At 36.5% G+C, this 19171-nt stretch overlaps 1 protein-coding gene across 1 annotated transcript; it reads left to right on the top strand.

Moving 5' to 3' along the window:
* The first annotated feature begins 154 nt into the window (after window positions 1–154).
* LOC140169759 (mitochondrial import receptor subunit TOM40 homolog) lies at window positions 155–17066 on the top strand. Its single transcript, XM_072193065.1, has 6 exons — window positions 155–452; window positions 5228–5388; window positions 7565–7666; window positions 8559–8787; window positions 11976–12152; window positions 15860–17066. Exons 1-6 carry the CDS (start codon window positions 266–268, stop codon window positions 15997–15999), a joined length of 996 nt encoding a protein of 331 aa, XP_072049166.1. The 5' UTR covers window positions 155–265; the 3' UTR covers window positions 16000–17066.
* The last annotated feature ends 2105 nt before the right edge of the window (window positions 17067–19171 follow it).

The following is a 19171-nucleotide window of genomic DNA, read 5'->3' as shown; positions in this document are numbered from 1 at the left end:
ATTTAGCGATAAATGTAACCTTTTTGTATCAAAAAACACACCCCATATTTAATTTAAAATGTAGAATTTGTAGAATGTAGTAAATTGGGTGTTTATCTTAACATAGTAAAAAATAAATCTGATTTATGGGAATGTGTAAAACAATATAGAAACTCTGTAATGTCATCTCTCGAGATCGCCGGTTCCTATCGTACAACACGTGTGTGTATAGTAGTTACACAAATCATTTTAGTTTTCCAATTTATGGCTTTTAAAATACTCTAAAATGGGTAACGTTTTAGCAGCAGAAGGTCCAACTACCCCACCCAGCCCTCCGATCCCGGGAATGCCGACGCCTCCGGCATCAGGGTCACCATTTGGGCAAATGCCACAGCCTACCGGAGTGCCGGGTCCAGAAAAGAATGGACTACAAAATCCTGGCAATTTTGAAGATTTATTCAAGAAGGTTAAAGGTCAGTAAGCAGTTGTACTTTTTAGTATATTGTTATTTACCATAGCATTGCTGCATGATCATGTGATCAGCAATCCAATATATTGTACCGTACCCCGTATTCGGAACCGTATTGTTTTTCAACTTTTCACTGACAAGCTTTGTGACTTGTCGAAAAATCTAGCTTTGCTTTGCATGATTTGCCTTGCATTTGCTCACCAACATGACCAAGGCTTTCCCAATTCTCTTGGTCGGGCTGACGTCACAAAGGGGAAATAGCCTTGTAAAACCAGTGTACGCATGTGTAGTTCCCCTTTCTCGAGCTGGTTGCTATGCGCGCGTTTGTGCAAAAAAAGGGGACAATGTTCCAGAGTCCCGGATGTCCGACCGAGTGAATAGCTACACATGTGGATGTGCACATTCAACATGTTCAAGCAGGCTAACATGGCTAGAATCCTGAGCTAGCGAAATCCGGGAAAAATTGAAGCATTATAATTCATGAATTTGTAAAGCAAGAGATGTTCAGAAGTAAAACACAGTGTCACAGACAATCGGTTATGCACGATCGGTGGATTCCAGCATTGGTAAGCATCATTGAAACTATTAAAAGCAATATTTAGTGTTTCTTCTTTTAATTTCTTGGATAAATTATGTAGTTTACAGTAGGGTGCATCATGCCCCCCTTTTGTCAACCAGATTTTATGTAGCCAGTCTTAAAATGTGCCAAATGATGAAATAATAAGATTCCCAAAATTTGAATTCATTCTGAGTTCGTCTTATGGGTCCTCCGTGGCTCGAAAGTTTGAACGAATAACCCAAATGAACATTATGCAATAGGCATATGGCAGCTATTCACATAACATGCATTTTAATCATAGAAATTGGCTGCTCTAAGTACCCAAGTACTTGGGGTGTTATTCAACTATGTAAATGATACAGGCAATCCAAAACTATTACATTTTAACATGAAGTAGCTTTTCCAAACCCATAATTAATCATGTAAACAAATAGCTGCCATATACATTTCTTGTATTTGACACTTAACACAGTGAAATTATGTGTATTTATGGTGGGGAAAATGACTTTTTGAGTTATTTAAAAATGACTTTGGCTTACAATGTAATTGATGATTGGTCTTAGGCCTAATAATATGAAGTCAATGAGATAAAATAGTGCATGGACTTCCATTGTATCCCTGGGCACTAGCTGGGTTACCCCAGCACAGATTCATCAGACGCACAATTATTAGATGGTATGTCATGTAAATTGATACTTTGGAGAAGACAGAAATGAAGAGAGACTCCCTTGAATTCATTCAGCTATGTAGGGCCTAAGATATTCTTGGGTGATCAGAAGGTGCCAACATTAATTTCTAAACAACCTGGTGCAATCCAGAAGGCAAGGTGGATGGCAAAGATACTGGCCTCGATTAAGATCACCATGTTGAAAAATAACATCGCCAGGTCAGGTGCCACAGGGAACAGTTACAACAAAGCATCAGCTACCCAAGATATGTGACATCTACAGTTCCTGGCGGATAAGCTGTAGTCAGACTGCTGATATGCACCCTGGAGGCCTAGAATGATCTTGATCTCTACAAGCGCCTAAATGTATTAGCATACGATTCTGTGAATTCTTCAGTATCACAGAGTGCAATCAAGGCACTAAAACGCCTAAATTGAAGAATATGATTCCTCTTGCCCTCTTCAGTAGATATGTGCCAGACACAGAGAAGCAAGCAATTGCGGTTAAACTTCTAGAGGTAAAACCAGCAGAAGAGGTTATAACTCCCAAGTAACCGGTTTGGTATGGGGTTTGGTAAATCAACCTTCCCAGACAACATCACACAGTCAACTTCACTCGCAGAGACGCAGACTTGGTAGGACCAAACTCATGGTTCATGATGAGGATCTAGCGATACTGCAGATCGACCATCAATGTCTTGAAGAGAGAGTGAAGAACTGGGCTATGTGTGCAAATATCAGACTCCTAAAATCAACATCAGTGCCATCAATGCAATCAAAATTGAATTCAGATTTCCTAAGCACTGCAAAATCTGAGCGCCATTATCAAAATGTTCTTCAGGTTGAATAGGACAGGAAGACACCTTGGTCTGGGGTGGACATTTTAAAAATGAATTTAGGAGAGCAGCAACGGCATCACTTGCATTACATTCCAGATGTTAAATCTACATCATATGCAAAATTTGAGGAAATTCGCACGAGTCCGCTTTTATTTTAGGGCCATTTGTCTATAACTGGTCTTTACATGTAGCCCTATGGAGAGAGTGCCCGTTGAGGGCGCTTATAACCCCATTTTAGGAACAAAAATGTGATTTTAAAAAACGGACTCGTCATGAATTTTCTAAAATTTTCAGAGTATGTAGTATGAACATGTAGAAATATAATCAAGTAGTTGCCCTATCTGCTCTCCTCCAAAAAAATAAAAAGTCCTATACCTCAATGATAATGAAACCTAGGTGAGAACAGGCCAAATCTGGGTAAACAAACTTTTAATATGAAGACAAACATTGAACATGTTGAAGGAGTACTAATTGAAAATATGACTTTCATCCCACTTGAACTGTGGGTAAGTTTTTAGCTAAAAGTATGCTTTGAAATATAGTTAAAATTCAGCTTTTATTTGTAAATGGCAGCACTATGCTAAATAAGTGTGTCAAAGCACATGGCAGCTATTCATTTTTGTGATATAAATGCCATATTCATGTGAATTTTAACTTCAAGTTTAGTTGAAAACAAACCCCAATTACATATAATCCTGATCATGTATTTTAAGTACATGGCAGCCATTATATGTACCATTAAACATTAGAAAATGTATAGCTGCCATATGCCTATTGCGTAATGTTCATATGGGTTATTCGTTCAAACTTTAGGGCCACGGAGGACCCATAAGACGAACTCGGAATGAATTTAAATTTTGGGAATCTTATTATTTTATCATTTGGCACATTTTAAGACTAGCTACATAAAATCTGGTTGACAAAAGGGGGGCATGATGCACCTTACAGTATACGTATTGACTGTACATGTGATGATGTGTAGTTTGATAATAGTGGATTTAAAAACTAGTCCACGTCCACGGCAATATAGCCAAAATAATAAATGCTCGATCATGAGAGCCAATTTCGGAACGCACAGTTATTTGCGCCGAGCGTAGGCCTACTACGCAAAGACCGGCGCTTACGGCGCAAACACAGCTTTTGAAAATTAACCAATCACACGGTCGGTGCTAGGCAAGGTCAAGGTTCGGTCATGCAGGTCGCGCGATCGTGTTATTCTATGAAAAATACGCTGGGTCAACGCAGAAGGTACATCCTCTCATGATCGAGATTTTATTATTTTGGCTATAGTAGACGTTGTAATAAACAGTTTGACATTTTCCTAGATTTGAGTCGTATGATCACTAGGGATGGGCACGTTAAACGCATGTACCGTTAAACACACGGATGATCCGTTAAACGTTTAGCAATTGCGGTAGAACGTGTACTGCGTGTACAATTATTCCAATTATTCGCCTGTGAATATGGATTTTTTTCTGGAAAAAAATTTTATAAAAATTTTTTGTTGAAATAAAACAAATTTCCGCATTTGTTTTTTGTCAAATCGTGGGGGTTTACAAACGCGCGCGCAAGCTTTGAGACAAACCTTTTTTTTTTTGGCCTTATGTTACAGTGATAAATAGGTGTTTGCCGTAGGAAAAACCCAAGGCACTTATTAGTACATACATATTTTACTAATCAATTTTTACAAGCCGACGACGGATGTCGGCTTGTTCTGTCTTCTTCTAATTCTTCTTTCTTTCTTCTGGCAACCTCGTGACACTTTGCGTGACTTGCCACGCTGCGCCCTAGCTCTCTTGTGCTTCGACAGATTTCAACCATACTTGAGCCAAATGACCACTGGACTAGGCCAAACCTTACATTTGACTTTGACCTGACTGTGACCTTTGACCTTGACCTTATGGCCAAAAATATTGATTTCACAAAAATGCTACTCCTTCCACAAATTACATGCAATGATCATGTGACTCATGCATATGAATCAACATGTGGCAGTGCTTAAAACTTCCTAAAAAGATTGAGGTCAAAGGTCATTAAGGGGTCATTTCTGGTGAAAGTCTGAAAAATTTGTAAAAAATATTCAAAAAATCACTGTCTTTACAAATTATATAGCAGAGCGTCGCCATTAGCACACATGCATTGCTACTAGCCAGGGTCTTTAGGATGCCTACAGTTTTGGGCTCAAAGGTCATTAAGGGTTACTTCCGGTCAAAAAGCGAAAATTATCAAAAATTTTTAAAATTTTTTATCTCAAAATGTAAACAAACCAGAATAATATAACCAACATACATGAATAAGTGTTCCCTGATGTATGCATGGTATTTTTTATTTTGGGGGTCAAAGGTCATTAAGGGGTCACTTCCTGTTTTTAGCTGAATAACTTTAAGAATTTTTATCTCAAGAACTAAACAAGTTAGAATTTTTTAATTAAAATTGGAACAATGCATTTTGTCGGTGTACACAAGGTTTTTTTTTTTTTTTTTCATTTAGGTCAAAGGTCATTAAGGGGGTCAAAAGGTCAATCAAAATTTTCAAAAAATCAAAATCCATGTATAAGTTCCGATTAAGCTGAAATTCACCAGGAATATTTCTTATGACCTCCTAAGCACAATGCAAGAGCAGTTGACCCCATCCGTAACCCAGGGGTCAAGTTATAGGGGTCAAATTGCGGCTTGTATCAGCGTCTGTTGACTCTAGTTCACTTTGCATTGCAGAGGTTTTCCCAACACCAGTTGAAGGTTTCAAGTTGGCAGTCAACAAGGGACTAAGTAACCACTTCCAGATTAGTCACACAGTATCGCTAGCATCATTTTCTCCGTCTTCATATCACTTTGGTACAACATACGTGGGATCCAAGCAGTTGAGTCCATCAGAGGTAAACAAAAATATCCAAAAAATGAATCCTTAAGGGGTAGGGCCTACTACACCCTGGCCAATTTTGTGCCTATTTTTGCATTTTTCTCAAAAATTATAGCGCATTGTTGACAAGTAAGATATGTAAATTATAGGGGCAAGGACTACAATTACTGCACTGAAAATTAAGCACCTCAAGGCAAGTAGTTAAATTGATTTATTGATCAAATATTGGTTTTCCTCATTTTTGACTGTAACTCCACAACTGTTGTCTGTGCTGAAATAAAATTTCCAGTGCAGTAGTTGTAGTCCTTGCCCCTATAATATACATATCTTACTTGTCATCAATGCTCTATAATTTTTGAAAAAAAGTCAAAAATTGGCACAAAATTAGGTAGGGGTGTAGTACCCCCTTAAGGTGGTACGAAAGGCAAAATCAAGTTGCTCTGATTGAGATTAAAATAGACTTGTTGCAGAGAGATATGCAAAATAATCTTAATTCCAAAATTTGAGCCAAATCGGACAAACGGTTTTTGAGATATTGCTGTTGAAAGATTCTTTGTATTCTATTGTTTTTGCCAATATATTGATGAAGTTAATGAGGAAAATTGGCAAAATGTGCTCATTAATATTAATTTTTGCCAATATTTTCCCAATATTTTATGAATAAACCTTCATACTACTTTTACCTTTAAGAATTTTGACCTGAAACTTTGCCAATGTGTCTCTATGACCTAAACCTTTAACATGTGATTTTCCCGCCCATCTAATTTGCATATTTGCATAATTAATTAGCTTTAAGTATAATGCTTATTAATTATGTTTTAGGCCATAGAAACACATTGGCAAAGTTTCATGTCAAAATCATATAAAATAAAAGTAGTATGAAGGTTTATTCATAAGATATTGGTATAATATTGGCAAACATGAATATTCATGAGCACATTATGCCAATTTTCCTCATTAACTTCATCAATATATTGGCAAAAACAATAGAATACAAAGAAACTAAAAACATGTATATCTTGACAACCGTATGTCCGATTTCCTTCAAACAAAAACTATTTTGCTCAGTGTATTTAGCTTAACTTATTCAATATATTCAAATGGTTCTAAATTCAGTTTCTGTTTTCCAGAAACATCATTTCGAACCCCCTTAAAGGTGACTGGGAACAGTAAAAATATTAAAGGTGTGTGCCCTAATTGACAGCCACATCTCCATACTGGTGTACATCCTCTACTTTACCCAATGAAAATGCAGATTTTGTTATCCGGTAATGGTTCATATTTTTCTCATCAAACTCAGTGATATCAGTGACTATGGTCACTTCTCCTTGCAGAAAAGGTAAATTTTGTCGCCCCCTTCATCAATTCGATGGTTTGAAAAGGTGAATTGAGCAACAAAAAAAGGATTATAGGCACTATCAACCTAAAAGCAAAGGAAAATTTGATCCCATTTTTATCAACATTTTTTAAACCTTTTGCATAATACTTAACAGCCCTTTTTACTTTAAATAATAATTCTTTTGATTTTACCCCGGGGCGCGAACCTCCCCCAAAAAAAAAATATGCGTATGAATATGTATGAAGCAGTAGATCTAGAGAGTGATGTGAACAGACATGAATACAATGTCATGTGATCATTTTGTGATAAAGTTGTAATAATTATCCAATGGCATCAAATTGACATCACGCTTGTTTGGTTGAATTTTTGAAAAACATTGGAAACTGCTTAATATCTGCAACAAAAGCCTGGTCAAAGTTAGTTCAAATCTATTAGATCAAGTGCTACCAATGCATGTACAGTATACTTTGATCAGCTCGTAATCGTCGGGAATTATTAGGCTTTTACCACTACGCCAAAAAGTAGACTGACGTTAAGATTACAAGCTGATCAAACTATAGTTGGATGTTATTGGGCAATATGCAGCGATCGAATTCGACGGTATCGCATCGCAAAATGCGATGCAATTTCCATCAACTGCTATGCTCTTTTCCAAAATGCATAGCTAAAAGTGCTATACTGCTATGCAAACATGTGTTTTGCATCTAGCACAAACTGCGATGCAAAAAAATTGACGAATTCGAACCCTGGCAATATGCCATGATCTCAACATTGTATTGTGACATTTTATTACACAGTATAATGAAATCATATTGATGCATTAAAATGTAATTCAAATATCCTTACTTTTCAGGCTTTTCCTGTTATGCTAGGGGACATGGATACTTCAGGGAGTCTAAATGCACAAATAATTCATCAACTTACACAAAGGTTACGGGGAAAATTTGTTTTACAGGTGAGTAGATGTGTGTTTATGTAGTAATATAGACTGGGTGATGTCCATGGTTGCTGGTATTATACATGGGTGTGTGGGTCTAGATGATGGAGATACTTCAGGGAGTATAAATGAGAGACTGGTCATTTTTTCTTCGACAGACACCGGCAATGTTGTTGACAATCTAAAAATAGAATTTTGGTAATTCTGAACTATAGAGGGCAGACAGGATTTTTTTGCGGTGGGGGGGATTTTGTATTTTCGGGCGTTTTTAAGCTTTTGGTGCCATTTCTTTAGGGAAAATGATGCTTTTCGCTCTTTTTAATATTTTGGATCTTGTTTTTTACTTCAAAAAATTGAGTTTTTTTTGCATTTCCCTACTATTAGTCAAGTTCAAATGCATGATAAAATATGTCATTCCATGTTCCCTGGATGCTGTTGCAATATGTGCCATATTCTGATCCACTCTGACCAAAGTCAGAAACTTTAAAAAGTCAGTTATTACTAACTTGCTCAGGTTATCCCATGGTATACTTGCCTGCAAAGTTATGAACTTAGTATATTTCAATTAATGTTTTGTATTGTTTTTTGCCTATATCCCATTTTTTTATTACCAACTTTGGACTGATGGGATCAGATGATGTCGCATTACACCCGGCTAGTCAGTGTGATGCCAGTGCAAAATCAGGGACTGTCTTTTGGAATTTGCAGGAGAGCATTAAATAGCTCTTCTGGTGCCTTCAAGGAGAGCTGTTTAGTGCATTTAAGGGGAGCTAAAAATCACTCTCCTATATATCAGATTTAAGGAGAGCAGTAGAGAGCGATTGCTCTCACTCTCCACAAATGGCAGCCCCTGGTGCGAGAGCACTTGCCCAAACTAATCCATGACCTTGCTTGTCTCTCTTTATTCCAGACACAACAAACGAAATGGGGCGTTTATCAGGGTGAATTTGAATACAAAGGTCCGTCATACACAGGGACTATGACCCTTGCAAACATCAATCCGCTAGAAGAAACAGGCATAGTAGTAGGCCATTATCTACAGAGCATCACACAGAGACTAGCCTTAGGGGCCGAGTTGTTATATCATTATGGGCAAGGGCAACAAGCAGCAATAGTATCTCTAGCAGGGAAATATACTAGTAAGTATGCGTAGCAACTGCTGGGCTAAAATTACCAATTTCCGATGTTGATAAAATACATTGTACTTTATTTACAGGCAATCAAAAACTGTTTATTCTGATACTTTTGACCGATCCCTATTTTTTTAAATACAGGGTTTCGTGACTATAATTATGGTGCTCCATATATATCTAGATAAATAGAGGCATGTAATGGCCTATTTACAGGGATCTCCAGGAATCAAGGAATTTATTAAATGTAAATGATCCAAAAGTTACAAGCCTGTCATTTCACCATATTTCCTGGGGGAGGGGGGCAGGGTGAAAATAAGGAGGGATGGACTAGGGGCTACTTTTTCACAAAAATGGCAAATTGGGGTGGAAGCACTTAAATAGTACATAATAACTACATTGATTATATATTAAGAACAATGAAAAAAAGTAAAACTGGGAGTCTTGATTGGCTTTAAAAACCAACAGCAATTTATCAATTGTGACCGTCCACGGCGAATGAGCCGTAAATTCCTCCCCCGGTCAATTTTGTTTTATTTTGTGTTTAAAAAAAACCCATCATAAACTTTAAAATGGTATATCATTTGACTTCAAACGATATCCAGAAGCGGGGTTATGGTTTGTTAAACTTTGCTCCTTCAACAAAATTATAGCTTTTTACATGTGTCTCTTTTTCCACATTGCTGGCAATATATATCAAACAGTCATAATTGGCGATCATTTCAAATCATCCCCAAGTCAACGAGGTTTAAGAAAGTTCTCTCATTGTTAATTGTTGGTTATGCATACCTGTACAAAATACAATGCCTGATAACCCACCACTTGAACAGGATTTAGCAAAAGCAAACAAAGACCAGAGCTATTAAAAGTTCTATAGCCGGCCATCTAAGGTAGAAGCTTATTATCCACTTCAACAATAGGATTATTGATTAGTTTTTGACTATCAAAATAAGACGGATGTCGGGCCAGCTTAAGTTATCGATGAATACGACCTTCGTACACATTTTACACCGTAACACAGAATACAATTTAGGGAATTTACGGCTCGTTTGTGCTGCCGGGTCACAATTATAATGTGCATTTCATAATTTTAAGAAATTGCCTTACGATCCACCTGAAGTGCCTAAAGGTTAGGTGCTATATAAATCATTTGTATTTAAAACTGTCTTGATGAGGGTTGACATCATAATTCATGTAGGTGTATATGAAGGACACATCTCATATATTGTACACACTGTTGGAAACCTGTTAGGGGTTCTCATTTATTACTGAATTGAATTATTACAAATGTTTTTAGAATGTTTACTCTGAAAGGTAGCAGCCGGTTATGTAAACAGCAGAGCTTCTTAAAGACATATTTATTTAGAACTGTGCTCTGTTCATTGAGGTACATTTCGTCACTATCCACCCATGTTGCACTAGATAGCAAATCAGGACAGAAAATTGAAATGGGAGAAATGCATTACGGTATGGGAAGTGTAAGATATATCTTCTCTGGTTCTCTGCAATCTGCAAATTGCATGTGGGGTATTTTGATTTTGGCATTGGGAATAAAGATGCAAATTAAAAAAATAATGGGGCCTATTTTCGCTAGTATTCATCTCCTTGCATTCATATTTAAAAAGTAAAACTGCATGCAGGGTCTTAGCTAGGCTAGGATATGACAAGCGCCTTTCATTTTCCACCAAAAATCCCCTGTCCTAAATTTGACCCTGAAAGCATAAATAATTTGCCATAAAATTTGTATTTATATTGCAAATTTCAAAAAAATTACAATTATTTAATATATCAGAAGGACATTCTTTGTACCGTATTCGTAATGTCATTCGATATGTCTGATGTGCTCTCATGTCCCACAAAAAATACTGTGCAAACGTTGCTATCCGAGCCCTTAAGAAAAACACATTTAAAAATTGAGATTTACATCTGGTGCCTGTGTTAGCATTATCACAAAAAGTAAACATGTTTTCAAGTTTATAATGGTGTCAATAATATTATAGGGAGAGAGTTAATACCTTAGTATAACATAATAAAAAAAATGTTAATTTTGAACATGAGCTGGAAAATATGCCCACCTTCTGACATACGACTAAAAAATTACAAATTGCTAACAATTTTGATACTACATGTAAAAGAGTTTAAATAGCAATCTATGTTCACAGCTGTCAGTTGTTGACACTGTTGCTTAGCAACCAAGTGCTGCTCAGCAATGTGTAACCAAGCAATGTATCATAAGATTGAAGAGGGTAGTAATGCAGGGATGTGAGAGTAGACCCACTATGTAAATATCACAAATTGACTATTAACCCTTTTTTGTACCTGTACTTTTTTTTCTCTTTTTTTCCTCCAATTATAATCACATGCACAATTGTACCAGTGTGGGTGTGTTCTATGCAAAAATACTATGCTTCAGCACATTTTCCCCAGGATGATTTTTTCCTAAATCTTAAAATCCGGGGACTTTGTACATAGTATGTTGTTCGGCTTATAATTAGGGAAAATTATTTGTTTTTTGTTAGTGCACTTATCAGTAAAATCCCAACTTACACTTGCATCAGTCATGTAAAGCGCAACTAATTTAGGTGTTGCGCCCAACTGTGTGCACACCATTGGAATGATTCTAAATCAATCCACAATGTTATGAGTCTTCTCCAATCAGCAATAAACTAAACATGTAAGTATAGTCAAGTGACTCAAGTCCATACTTGGGCATTATATCCATCACTAGACTGACAAATTCCTCCCATCAAATAAATCAGGGATTTATTGATTGTCTTACACTGACCCAACCTCAGGGAAAAGAAAGCTGTAGGTCATACAGTTTGATGTACCACAAGGTTCTGTTGTGGGCCCTTATGATTCAATCCTTATTTGTTTTATTTCTTACAGGTGATAATTGGATAGCATCAGGTACTATAGGTTCAACAGCATGTCATGCAACATACTATCACCAGTTGAAAGACATCAGTTTGGTGTACCACAAGGTTCTGTTGTGGGCCCTTATGGGTCATTATTCATTGTTTGTTTTATTTTTTACAGGTGATAATTGGATAGCATCAGGTACTATAGGTTCAACAGCATGTCAGGCACCATACTATCACCAGTTGAAAGACAAACAATTTGGTGTACCACAAGGTTCTGTTGTGTGCCTTCATGAGTCATTATTTATCTATCATTGTTTGTTTTATTTCTTACAGGTGATAATTGGATAGCATCAGGTACTATAGGTTCAACAGCATGTCATGCAACATACTATCACCAGGGCAAAGACATACAATTTGGTGTTGAATTTGAAAGCAATTTTAGAGCGCAGGAAACAGCTGTAGGTCTTGGATACTGTGTAGATATACCACAAGCTAACTGTACATTTAAAGGTAAGAGTTTCATTTAAAAGTAGTTTAATGCTCTGCGTGCTAGCCATGCGCTTCAATGTAAAAAAGTTCCAAGTTTTGAAATATTTTCTCAAAATATCAAGAGCTATCTTAAGAATTACTGAATCAGTACTACTGTCTGTTCAATTAGCTTAGATTCTTGAATTTTTAAGATATTTGAAAAAATAGAAAATTGTGGTCAAAGTCATCAAAGAAAAGTGTTAGCACAGCCTTAGACCTAACATGATTTATACTTTTCAAATTCTAAAGTTCAGTTTAGAACCTCATTTCTTTTCAATTTTGGTCTTTTCCCGCGATATTTTTTATAAAAAGCAGAGAACGTCGGGTACCATAAACTTTTTTGAATCAATCCATTTAGAGCAATGGGGACGAATGTCATAATGCGCTGAGATAGTATCTATTCGACCATCCGTATCAGGAAGTATTGTCCATCAAAATAGCTAGGCCTATATATTTGCCAGTATGCATAATTTGTGTTGAAACCCTACTGTTGAAACATTACGTTATTATTTATGAACTAAGCTGTTCTAAAATATGCCCAGCTTATAAATACATTCCTTGTGTATTTATTTATTTATTTATTTATTTATTTATTTATTTATTTATTTATTTATTTATTTATTTATTTATTTATTTATTTATTTATTTATTTATTTATTTATTTATTTATTTATTTATTTATTTATTTATTTATTTTACAATTGGTATGAGAAGGTATAGGCCTATAGGCCTACTATAAAATTACACATTTATTTTCAATTTGTTATTCCGGTTGTTTTTGTTTTTTTTGTATGAGAAGGACATTTGGAAACAAAAGAATTTTTGCATCAGAAAATATTATTTAAAACAATCAGGTTACAGAAAACAATTCTTGTAAAGTCACTGTATCTGAAAATGTCAAGCGAAAGCTGATATTCTTGGGAAGGAATGATGGTATTAAACAAAACTCAAGTTACATTGTAAACCAGTTGAAATAAGAACGAAATCCATAATTTTAATGTCATTGTTTAGAAAAAAATAATGCTCAGAATAATGTTATGTATAAAACGTAATCGCGCCATAGGCCCTAATTATAGTTTCGTGTAACAAAAACCGGTGGACCATCATCACCTATAGAACCTATCCAATAACCGGAACGATATAACAATTGGAATGGCAGGACAGATTGGTGGACAGATTGTTTTGCCAAATTGGATAGGGTCTATGCCCCTAAGTTGAGAATGGACCGTCCCACTCGATTTGTAAAAAGGTCGCGAACCCTTATGGTGGACCCAAGTAACTGCCTAAAATGAGGCAAAATTGAAAAGAAATGGGGTTTTAAATTGAACTTTGGAATTTGAAAAGTATAAAACACGTTAGGTCTAAGGCTGTGCTAACACTTTTCTTTGATGACTTTGGCCACAATTATTTATTTTTTCAAATATCTTAAAAATTCAAGAATCTAAGCTAATTGAACAGACAGTAGGCTTGTTTGTACTCATTTTAATGCATTTTTCATGCTGATTCCAAATATGGTCATGAAAATTTACATTTCTGAAATTTTTGAATTAAAAAAAAAATTGAAACTTGTCGTGTGCAGTTGACACCCGCGTGAAGAGAGTTAAGTTTCTTTGGTGTGCCACAAGGCTCTGTTATGGGCCCTTGTTTTTAGAACACAGGAAACTTGAGGCATGGCTTGGTTTATTGTATACATACATGTACAGTTGTACACTTTTGAACCGAAGTTTGATTAAATTATATCTATAAAAAAGTGCTTCAATACTTTTAGAACAAATGTACTCAGGGCGTAGCAATCCACTGCTGTAGTGCATGTTAGTAACCATTGGTTACTGATTCAAGCCTTGGCTCATACACCTGTTCGGAATTTTGATATGCCATAGGCTTGTGTTGTGATCATTTTGATCAGTGGTTCATAACAAAGGAAGCGTGAGCCAGTTGACGTAGGAACGATCATATTCTAATGTGCACTATTCCAGCATATAGCCTTGAGGGCCCATGGACAAGGAACATTACGGGGCACTTTTAACATATCCTTTATTATCCCTAGCCCACATTATTTTTGCTTTTGCTCAGGGCGCCTGAACCCTTAAGCACCTGGACTTCATCCACCTCTTACTACACCCCTGTATATACTATTTATAGTACGTCATGCTAGCTGTGCATGTTGACAATATATAGAAAGACAGCTTTTATGTTTCCTGATGCGTAATTGGCATTGATCCATTCCTGCACCTTTTAATGCATGTATATTTATTGAAGGTTTGTGGACACATACTTGTGTAAATTGTGTTTGTGTGGGGAGTATATTATTGTCTGTCCAAATAACTTAGACACCCGGTTTTTAGGATATATTTCGAAAAGTTTTCACTTTGGCAAAAAGTCATGAAAGAAAAGTTGCTAAACACGGTCAGACCTAACAGAAATTATTATTAAAGCGATGAAAAAATATTTTCCTTGTCTACTTTTATTCAATTTTGACCGATTTACAGCAAGATATCTGGGTCCAGCCGAATATTCCTAATGACTTGAAACTTTTGATGGGATAATCTATTTACAGTAAGGGGTGTTTGAACATTGTAATCATGCATATTGATCAGTGATTCCACCCTTTTTCTTTGATCCTTTTACTAATTCACAATAATGGCGGTCTACTCAAATGCATTCAACAAAAGCATGTTTGCAATCTACTGCGAGAGGCCGTCTCACACACATAACAAATAAACTATGATCAAATAGGTTGAAGACAATATTTGATTGAATGGACTGCACTGTGCCATGATTTCGATGAAGGACACCAGTTCAAATCCTTTGTTTGGAGCCAATCAATAATTTCATGCACAACCTCTATAACTCAAAAGATGTCACAGTTGGTGCATTATAACAAATGATAGGGCAAGTTACTATGCGTCTGGAGTGTATTGTGAATTATACTCCTCACCAATAACATCAGAACATTTATAGGGCATACAATTTGTATTTTCTTAGAATTGGGCCAAGCATGCACAGAAGAAGATTCAAATACCGCGCCGAATTGTTGTAATTGGTTGAGGGATAGCTGGGATCACTTATAGTTTTATACACTAAGAATAAATATGCCAATTAGAAACACTGTCTGCATTTTATGAATTGAATTATATTTTTCATTTTTATAAAATGTTTTTGGTGAGGAGTATAATTAATTTACTATTCATCCATTCACTATCCAAAATCACCATACCTACAAATCTGTATAATGAGACCTTCCAAAATAATGGTACCCAACTTCTACCGGATTATTTTTAAAGTGTTGAGAAAAACCTTCCAATTTCAATAGAATTTCTGGTAAACTCTCACTCAATGCTTTGGAAACACAAAAATCCCGTTAGGTCTCATCGAACACTTTTCTTTCATGACTTTCTTTAAAAGTGGATATTTTTTCAAATAAGTAACAAAAACTGGGTGTCTAAGTTAATTGGACAGACAATAGTATATTTCTTGGTGTAAATAAAGTTTCATATTAATTCCCCTGAGAATTTTTGAGCTAGCTTTTACTTTGTACCTCCTCAATCCTCCTGTGTGTTTTTTTCCTTTTTCAATTTGTATGTATTTTGCAGGTTCAAAATAAATGATATTTTAAAACCGATAATTGTTGTAGCCCTCTTGAGATAAATATAAATAATCTCTGTATCAACTCTTATTTATCGCTACAGGTATGGTAGATACCAACTGGACAGTAGCAGGTGTACTGGAGAAGAGAATGGCTCAGGCTCCGTTCACTTTCTTACTTAGCGGTGTACTCAATCATTGGAAAAATCAGTACCGGTTTGGTTTTGGGCTGATGATAGGCTGACTCAGGCTGATGCTGGGCTGATTCAGGGCAGCAATATATAGTATTGTATGTATGTATGTGTACCAGTGAGATTATACTTGGAGAGTCCTAACTCGGCCATGTTTGCGTGTCGATTGTGGAGGGCAAAAAGTGTGGCTCCAGATTCTTTTGCATGTGTCCGTCAAACCTGGCATAGTGCATGCTTGTCTGTATGATGGATTATGCCGCCAGAGATTCCACTTTTCAGGAAATTTTGAAAAAAATGTACAAATTTTAGAAAATTTGTGCTCTACCCTTCAACTGCAAAATGATAGGGCAAAGTGCTTTTTCAGGAAATTTTGACACACCAAGTGGCATCTCTGGTAGAGCTGCTAAGTGCTACATACACAAGCCTTTGGGACACTCAAGCTCAAAGGCTCAAATCATTGTTAGATTTCTAGCTCTTACCGGTAAATGCAGGAAGTACATCGTCGCTGGGCAGGAAAAACCTCCTATGTGTCCTTGGCCCCTGAACATGTTTAAAGCAAAACATCTTAAGTAAATGGTTGGCAGTTTTGTTTTAAACATGTTCAGGGGCCACAAGCACATAGGAGGTTCTCCTGCCCAACGACAACATTATTTTGGGCTCCATGGATGACAAGCCAATATGGCAGGTGGATATACCAGAGTGTAGACTCTTTTAAGTCTAATCTCGTTACGCAGCAGACAATCATGCTTTCCCATCATGCCTCATTTTAGAGACGTCATAAATGTGACATGCTACCACGAAAATAGTGTAAAGTCGCAAGTTGGTAGTTTGGAGTTGATGTTCTTTGTTTGCCGCACACCTGTACAAGCCTGTGAATGGCCCATTGTGCCCCCATTTACAAAAGACATACAGGCGTACTATTGCCTTGACAGGTGCGTGTGAGCAGTGTTCTTTGTTTGCCATGCATATGTACAAGCCAGTAGTAAGTCCTTCGTGAATGGCCCATTGTGCCTCCATTCGCAATTATGAACATACTATTGGTTTGAACAGGTGCATGTAAAAACAAAGAACACCAACGCAGAAGCCAGGATGTCTCCGAATGTACCAACTTCATGCTCATTTTGTGTTAGCCGGTCACAAATAGCACTTTTTCACAAAAATAAGACTTATTATTTTGACTATGAGTTTAAAGATAAAAGTTTCAACTTTATATAACTAAGCCGTTTGATGTTCTGTGAACACTAACCCCTATAAAACAAAATATAGCAATGCCCCTGGGGAAGGTGTGATTGTCTGCTGTGGTATGTGTACAGGGTGCCTTTATAATAAGCTGTGTACAACTTGAAACAAATGGGAATTAAATGGGGTAACAGAGCAAATAATGTGATCCAATTCACATGCATTTCCCATGCAATAGACCTTGTTGGTATGTGCCAAAATCCATTCTAAATCTATGCGCAGTTGCACACACCATCACTGTGCTCATTTGATTTGTCAAAAGTGCATAGTGACGGTGTGCACTTTGTTGATGACGTAATCTCAGTTTTAATCACTGACTTACAGGATTACCGAAATGGTCTGTTTGTTGTAGACCACTTGTGCACCTTCCAACAGACCTTTGCTGAGTGCATTATATTTGCCTTTGCAAGGAGAATTTGATACTCAGTGTAACCCTGCTATATATGTGAGCATTGGTCTACCTACAAGGATATTGCTTGCAAATTAATGTTAAATGAATAAGGAATGGATGTTGAATGTGGTGTTTATGTGTCTATTGGTAGATGCATAATTCTCTTCTAATTGCAATCATGGAATTTTGTCGTGTAATACCGTAAAGATTCGCCTCATGGCGCACTTGGGCTCCTCTCTCAAATAGAGAGCTTCCTCTGAAATCCCAACAAGAATTAAGGTTCTGTGCCCTTATTTGCTGGCGGAAATTTTACTGGAGGGCACTTTTAGGTTGTGCCTAAAATACCACTTATGTCAAGTGAGCCTATAGCGCCATTAGGCGAATCTTTACAGTAGGCTGTAACTGATGTGGAAATTGTTTATCCCTTCTTTGAACTTCCAAATAATTCAGAAGTGGAACTGTGAAGTAATGTGCTAGCTGCAACTAAGCTAGGTGTCTCTCAATCCAAAAGCCTATGGAAAGCACTGTCCTTAAAATTGTGTTACCAGAGTATGTAAGATGGACTCAATGTTGACTTTATAGCATAAATCCTTCCCTGTTATTTGGCATTGCCTGTTGTTGAAGGCTTAGAAAGTGTCGCAAAAAGTGAACCAGTTTAACATTAACATATGTGTACATCCATATCAAAACGATGCACTTGTCGGCTGCTACATGTGCCTCATTTTACATTAGAGCTAGGAATAAATACCAGACTCATCTCAAGTGGAGGTCACTTCAAATCATCCCCAAGTGACATGGTTATGGCATGTTCGCTGTATTAATAAGCCATGTGACTTGGGATGATATATAAAGTGACCTCCTTGAAATGAGTGCGGTATTTATTCCCAGTTATTATGTGAAATGAGACACATATAGCAGCCGACAAGTGCATCCTTTTGATATGGATGTACACATATTTGGTAATGTAATAGTATGTGATTCGATCAAGCAAAATGGCTCATTTGTCAGGCAAAATAAAAATTCATTATTGTTGGCTCCTGTACAAAGGTAATAGGAAGAGTTGTGGAATCAGTTATCTTTGGATCTCGACTCTGCATTATAATGCCTCCTGTCATCTTCAGTTGCAAGGTGTTTTACATATAATCAAAATGGCAGAATTCTTGGGGAAGAATAAGTTATACTTCAAGAGGCAGCTGAGAGGTTCTAGTCTCAGGGTGGAGTAATTGTCAATAATTTTGTGTTCCATTGTAGTTTAATTCCAATAGTAATAGTCTATTTGATTAGTTTAATTTACAATTGAATTCAAATTTCAGTTGTGTTATTTATATTTTTAATGTAATTATTTTATATTGTACAATAACTTAACTACCTTGAGTTGAAATGGAAGCAAGAATGAAAAATGACAATAATATTGGTTATTTTATTTTTATTTTTTACCACTTTCCTGAGCAAACAAAGCAAAACATAGATGAAAATGAAGGGTTATATTAGTGTCATTGGGCTATTCCAGTTGATATGCATACAGTTACAACCCAATAGAAGACACAATCTTCCACATAGGGAGTGTGAATTTCAAACAGAATCACCTGGATGGG

This window comes from Amphiura filiformis, chromosome 14 (assembly GCF_039555335.1).
Source record: "Amphiura filiformis chromosome 14, Afil_fr2py, whole genome shotgun sequence".
Classification (NCBI taxonomy): Eukaryota; Metazoa; Echinodermata; class Ophiuroidea; order Amphilepidida; family Amphiuridae; genus Amphiura; species Amphiura filiformis.
This window is presented reverse-complemented; position numbering and strand designations above follow the sequence as displayed.